General features: G+C 38.1%; 1 protein-coding gene across 1 annotated transcript; it reads right to left on the reverse strand.

Moving 5' to 3' along the window:
- Positions 1-4118: 4118 nt before the first annotated feature.
- Positions 4119-4940, reverse strand: LOC139889663 (uncharacterized). The gene has a single exon (XM_071872601.1). The coding sequence runs from the start codon at positions 4938-4940 to the stop codon at positions 4119-4121; it is 822 nt and encodes a 273-aa protein (XP_071728702.1).
- Positions 4941-7189: the final 2249 nt, after the last annotated feature.

Genomic DNA, 7189 nt, shown 5'->3' on the forward strand with positions numbered 1-7189 from the left:
GAAAAGGGAATTTTTTTTCCTTGATTTACTAGGTTTAAAAGTACTTTTATGACTTTTTGCCAAAATACAAGTCTCACAAGTTAAAGTGGTATTTGGTGAAATTAATTTGGGAAAAATAGTATTTAAATAACTTGTAGAAGGGTGACTTAACCTTTTATGCCATAATCAATCCTCCCTATCAGATGTTCTGTGCGCAAGCATCACGGTACCTTGTTGAGTTACTTCATCCACATAGTATAACCCACTCCGTTCGGTGTGACGCCTAAATATTACCCCAGTCCTGGTATCTTGCAGGATACAGAAAGTGGGGTGTAATAGAACAGAACAATTTAGTTATTTTGTAACGTGGCTAATTGATAGCAACTTATGAGACATGTTAGGAATATATAAATAATTAGATAATTTCATAGTTGGTGTAATTTCAATATTCCCACCCCTTTTACTTACACAACCCCTCCATTTGCAGTTTGAATTTTATTTACTCGGGATTTTGATTCTGAACAAAAGTCGGACTTTTCAAAAGTCATTGTGTGAGTAGCACCGCAGTCAAAAATTCATTGGTTATTTTTGGTGCTATTTGAAACAATATTAGCATTTTCGATAAAACGAGAGTTATTTAAATATTTATTTATATAAAAATCAGAGTTTTGGGCCTTATCAGTTTTATTATTTATAAAATGATTTTTAGTCTGGGCCTTATTTAAGTTAGTTAAGGGGTCATCTTGGTCCAATACACTAAATTGGTTATGGGTTTGGACCTTTTCTATATGGGCTCTTAAATTTTCCAGCTTATTACTTGGGTCCATTACCTTGGTTTTAAACATGGAAATAAGGTCAGACGATTTATTCCCGATTTATTCCCGATTTATTCCCTGTATTATTGATATCACTTAAAATGGTCATTTTTTAACTAGTGATATCACCCATATTTTAATCTTAATATCAAAAAAATGATATATAAACATGTAAAATCCTACAAATTATAATATTAGGGGGTCAAAAGGCATAATTGCCAAAATAAGGCCAAAATAGGGTTTTTAACAAGGTTTTTAGAACTTTTTCTATCCAAGAGGTACACTCTACCTACTTAGCCTTAAAATAGGTATTCTAGACTCATAAACATCCATGGAGAACTCTTTGAGTCTTAATCCACAAACTTAAACTGAAGAACAAGGCAAAGTCAAAATTAGGGTTTTCTAAAACCCTAATTTCATAGATCACTCTAAAACACAACTTCGGAAGATCAAGAAGACTAGCAGACTTACCGGCACTTAATTGAAACTCATTTATGAAGATCTAACCATGAACTAGATCCTATGTGCATCTGGTTGAAGAGATCAAGAAGTTACTAGACTTACACATACTGAAACACACACTAAACCCTAATCTCTCCTACATTCATGTCCGGCCAACAAGAGCTTCAGAGACTGATCAAGGGAATTGTGTACACTTAAGATCAAGCTTAAAGACCTTCCAGAAGACTTATCTATCTGATACAAGATGACTGTACACTGCACCAGACAAGATAAAGCGCAACTATCAGAGAGATTCATCCGTGAAATCAACCACCTAAAGTTTGTTATGGAACTGGTGACCCAGTTACTTAATCTGGCAACCCGGTTACTAAAATTGGCGACCCGGTTACAACAACTGGAGACCCTAAAATGAAGCTAGCGACTCAGGAAATAAAACTACGACTCCAAATCAACAACTGGCGACCCAGTTGAGCTAACTGGCGACCCAGTTAGACAACTGGCGACCCAGTTGAGCTAACTGGCGACCCAGTTAGCATAAACTGGACCCGGATCTTTAACTGGCGACTTGAAATCTTCAATTGGTGACACAGGCTTTGAAACTGGCGACCCACGCTTTAAAACTAGCGACCCAGGCTTCAAAACTGGCGACCCAGTTCACTATAAAAGGAGACCATTATCGTTCATTTTACACACACTTCATTTCTATTTCAATTCAATCCAAAGAAACTCTATTCAAGTACTCACTAGTTTCTAGCATTTAGTAGTTATAATGATGTAATAACTAGAGGAAAAGAAGTCTTATTAGTGCCTCTAGTAGTGTAGTTACGTAGTAATAAAGGAGGTACTTATTGGAAAACATTATCAAGAAGCTTATTTACTCGGCATTTCAGGTATCAACTATGATTCCATCTGCATTATAATGAGTTAAATTACTTCTTGTGTCTATTAAAAATGTAAGTTGAGGATGTTTTGCTATAGTTGTCGTTTAAATCATTATAAGTGTTCGGAGTGACTTTTGTCAACTTATATAAAATTTATCCAACTTGTACCGTGCTTAAATCTACATGCACCTGGACTGCTCTATGTTCTCGAATTCTCTAGATTTTGTTGGAGTATAAAAAAGATGAAAGTCATCTGATCAAGCACAATCCGCAACTAAGGGCAGAGATAGTCTCGATCAACAAACGAGGGGTTTTGAGGGTCAACGCTATCAACACTCCGGCCCGGTTACCATGATAACCCGAATCGAGATGATGATCTCGAGAGGGTGGTCGATGGTTAAAGGCACTCCGGTTAGATCGGGTAGTTGGTCCGTGAGGGAAAAAATCCTATGAAAGCAAAAACCCTTAAGTTGTGTGTGAGAGTGAAAGGATGAGAGAGAGTGAACTAGAGTGAGAAATATGAGAGATGGGAAAAATGGGAAAATGACCCCTCTATTTATAGAGAGGGAGTAGGGTTGTGGGGGAGGTTCATGGGCCTTTCCTATGTCAAGACTAAGTGCAAGCCCAATGAGCAAATATGATGGGCTATGCACATCATCATCATCGCACATCGGAAGTAGGAAAGAAATAATGCCCTATGTGAACTTCCCTCTATCACCAATCAATTTATTTTAGATTCTCGAGGGACTCATAAGCTTATATGTTGGACAATGTTGTTGGGCGATTGTTGGAGTATAATTTGTTATAAAAAAGATAAAAGTCATCCTCAAAATCTTCTAAGAAAGAAAAGAAGATTTTATACATTTCCCTTTTCTTTCCTACTCAAGAGCGGAGCTAACTAACTAACTAACTAACTAACTAATCTTATTTACCCCTTTCTCTGCTTCTCTTCTTAGTTTTGAACTCGAGATGACATACATTTAAGTAAAAAAATCCCCTAAATTGTTACAGAACGAGAATTAGAACATATATAGAATATGGATGTATCATTACACAGACTTTATATGAAACTCATTAGACATAATTACGCGGTTGGTCACTAATGTTTGTCAAAAAAAAAATGCACGATAGCCATTTATGTTTATTTTTGATGTGGTTGGTCACCCAACTATGTAAATGTTTTGTGGTTGGTCCATTGATCTAAGACTGTTTCTAACCCTGCCTGTGACATCACAGGCAGATTTGTACTTTTTGGCTCAAAAAGTGCATCTGCCTGTGACATGGCAGTGTCAAATTTTGACCCCCCAATAACCCCAAATGTCAAATGCCAGTGTCAAATTCAGTAGGGTTCACCAGTTTTTATTTTATTTTTTTTCAAATGATTTAAAATGGTAAATAAATACAACAAAATAAAATAAATAACATTATAAAAAATACATAATTAATTTTTGATAAGAATTTAAAAGTACATAGATTGACGATTACATAGATTAAAAAAAAAAAACTAATTCGCATTGCGAAAAGTCGGTGGAAGGTTCCAAATATGCTCGACTAAATCCTCGGTGAGTTGGTTGTGCATATCTCGATCCCTTATTTCTCTTGCGATGATATCTCGATCCCGTCCTCTGTTTCGTATACGTTCCATACCATTTTTCATTTCTTCGGTAGTGAATCTTTCTTCCCATTTAGAAAGTTCAAAGCCGTTATCTTCAAGTATTATGTTATGTAATATGAGACAACATTCCATCACTCTTCGCATCCTGTTAACGCTCATACTTCGTGAAGCTATGCGTATAATATGGAAACGACCTTGAAGAACCCCAAACGCCCTCTCTATATCCTTTCGGGCACTAGCTTGATATCTTCTAAACTTAATCGTTGGTTCTTCAGTAGGACATGAATATCCTTTAACTAAAGTTGCCCAATCGGGATATATACCATCCGCAAGGTAATATCATTTGCTATATTCATGCCCATTTACCTAAAATGGTGCGGATGGAAATGTTCCGTTCTTAAGTTTATCAAATATAGGTGATTGGTTCAAAACGTTGATATCATTGTTGGAACCCGCCATCCTAAAAAAAGCATGCCTAATCCACAAGTCATAAGAAGCAACAGCTTCAAGCATAAGGGTCGGTTTCTTGTGATCACCCCTAGTGTATTGTCCTTTTAAAGCAAGAAGACAATTTCTCCACTCCCAGTGCATACAATCTATACTCCCGAGCATACCCCTAAACCCATGTCTCTCCTCGTGAGCACTATATAATCTAGCAACATCGTGTTCATTAGGAGATCGCATGTATTCCCTTTTGTACAATGTAATAATACACATACAAAAGTAATCTAGACATAGTATTGATGTTTGCTCACTCATTTGCAAATATTCATCCCACATATCGGGAGCGGTGCCATACGCCAATTGACGTATAGCCGACGTACATTTTTGTAAAATAGTAAATGTAGGCCTACCGATAGCATCAACTCGTTGAGAAAAGTAAGTAAAATATTCTGGAATATTATCACTTTGGAAAGTAGTAATACCTTGCACTATCCGGAGAAATAATTGTATTCGCATGCGAAAACGGCGTTTAAATTTTCTTTGTGGATATTTTGGCGTCTCACAAAAATAATCATCCCACAAACGTTGTGCAGCAACCTCCCGTTCCCTAGGAATGTAACCTCTAACTCTCGGAATAGATGGTGCCGATTCGACTTCGGAATCATCATCTTCTATTTCTTGAATTAATTGAACAATCCGCAAATCTTCGGAGTCGGAATTTGACCCCCGTAACCTCGAACCCATTTATTAATAAACTTGTGTAAAAAAAATAAAAAGTAGAAAGAAATAGATTAAGTAAGATGAATTGTGTGAAAAATGATATGATTGTTGGGGTTTAAATAGGAGTAAAATAGAGTAAAAATTGATTTAAAAAAAAAAAAAAAACGGGTATATATCTGTTGGGTAACAGATATATTACTCCACCCAATCATTTGCTGCCACGCCACCATTTGAAGCCCGTTTTTTTCAGTCAAAAAGCCGACTGACGCCCCCCAGCGTCAAAAACTGACGCCCCCCCCCCCCCCCCCCCCGATAATGGCGTCAGGGGCGTCAGTTTATGCCAACTCGTCTGACGGACCCCCATCTGACGCCGCGTTAGATTCAGTCTAATGACCGTTGAATTTTCCCGTTAAAGTTGATCATATGTGTTGCATGTGAGGGTAGTTTTGTCCATTCAATATTATAAGCGTTTAACTTTCTTTCTTCTTTTAATTCTCATTTCACATGCTCTTTCAAACCAGAGTGCACATTGATTTTTGTTGATTATTGATACAAAAATAATGTACAAAACATATAAGCAGTTGTTCGAAAATAGGATGCAAATTAAAATTTAAAATGACATGAACAAAATAAAATTCCTATCTTTCTTCATTACAGTCTTACATAAGTAGACAATTAATGTAATTAATAATACTACGTATTACACTAAAACTCGTTACTTTCTCATTTCACAATCGATCGCCGTAAACCGTCAAAGCTGAAAAAACATCACCGTTACTACCATCGTTCAGATATGGAAAAACACTTCGATCATAAAAAACGATAAGATCCGGCCGGCTACTACCATTGCTGTCGTGTTACCACCATTACCGTCGTTTTACCACCACCGCCGTCACACTAGTTTCGACCAGAGACCACGGTTCTCGTACGTTGATGATAATGATGACGACACCGGTGACTCACATGCTTTCGACTCAGTGTTTTAGATCTGAACAAAAGAGGTGAGGGTTGTGTTGAAAGATTAAAGGTGTGTTTGATTGTGTTAGGGTTGTGTTGAAAGATGAAGGATTTGGGGCTTTTTGTGGTTGCAGATCTCAACGATGGTTATTAGCATGACCGTCTCAACAATTCGAAGGCCTTAGGCGAAAACAAAAATGGATCATCACACACATTTAATTTTTTAATACATATAAAAAGATAATACTTAAATTTATCAATTTGTATATATACTTACAATGCATTTAACTATTTAAAATAACAATATTACAACTTTAATTGACAATTTTTTATTTAACTAAATAGAATATTTTGAGATATATATATATATATATATATATATATATATATATATATATATATATATATATATATATATATATATATATATATATATATATATACATATACATATTTAAAATTTTGGACCCTTCAAACTTTTTGGGCCCTAGGCAGTTGCCTATCTTGCCTATGTCCAAAGACGCCTCTGATTATTAGGGCCCAACAATGGTAAGCATTTCCAGATCTGAACGATGGTTATTCAAAACTGTAGTTGAACGATTTCTTATACTTAGGGCTGTTAACGAACCGAGCCACCACCTCCACCACCACCTACAATCACTACCCACCACCTACCTCCACCCACCACCACATACTGCCACCATCACCACCACCCACTCACCACTTGCCACCAACATCACCACCACCCGTCCACCACCCACCCACCACCACCTACCTACACCACTACCACAACCTACCTCCACCACGACCACCCCCCACCACCACCACCCACTACCACCCCCACCACCACCACCGACCTACCACCGACCACCCACCACCACCCACCACAAACCACCACCACACCACCAACCGCTACAACCCATCAAACACCACCTCCACCCATCACCACCATCACACACCTCCGCCATCGAACACCACCACACCATCACCACCCACCGCCTACCATCACTAACCACCACCTACCACGACCACCACCTACCTCTACCAACCACCACCTACCTCTACCCACCACCACCTACCGCTACCATCACCACCACCCACCACCACCACCACCACCAACCACCACTACCCACCAACCTCCACCTCCACCCACCACCACTACCACCAACCACCACCATCACACACCTCCTCCATCCAATACCACTCACACCACCACCATCCACCACCACCCAACTTTCGTTTATTTTCTCCCAAATTCATATTCGTAAATATATTCAATAAATCATTCAGGCTTGCCTGAGTGGCCACCGAGTTGC

This window comes from Rutidosis leptorrhynchoides, chromosome 2 (assembly GCF_046630445.1).
Source record: "Rutidosis leptorrhynchoides isolate AG116_Rl617_1_P2 chromosome 2, CSIRO_AGI_Rlap_v1, whole genome shotgun sequence".
NCBI classification, from domain to species: Eukaryota; Viridiplantae; Streptophyta; class Magnoliopsida; order Asterales; family Asteraceae; genus Rutidosis; species Rutidosis leptorrhynchoides.

Coding starts and splice junctions, on each gene's coding strand:
- LOC139889663 (XM_071872601.1), bottom strand. CDS start 4,940: ATGGGTTCGAGGTTACGGGGGTCAAATTCCGACTCCGAAGATTTGCGG.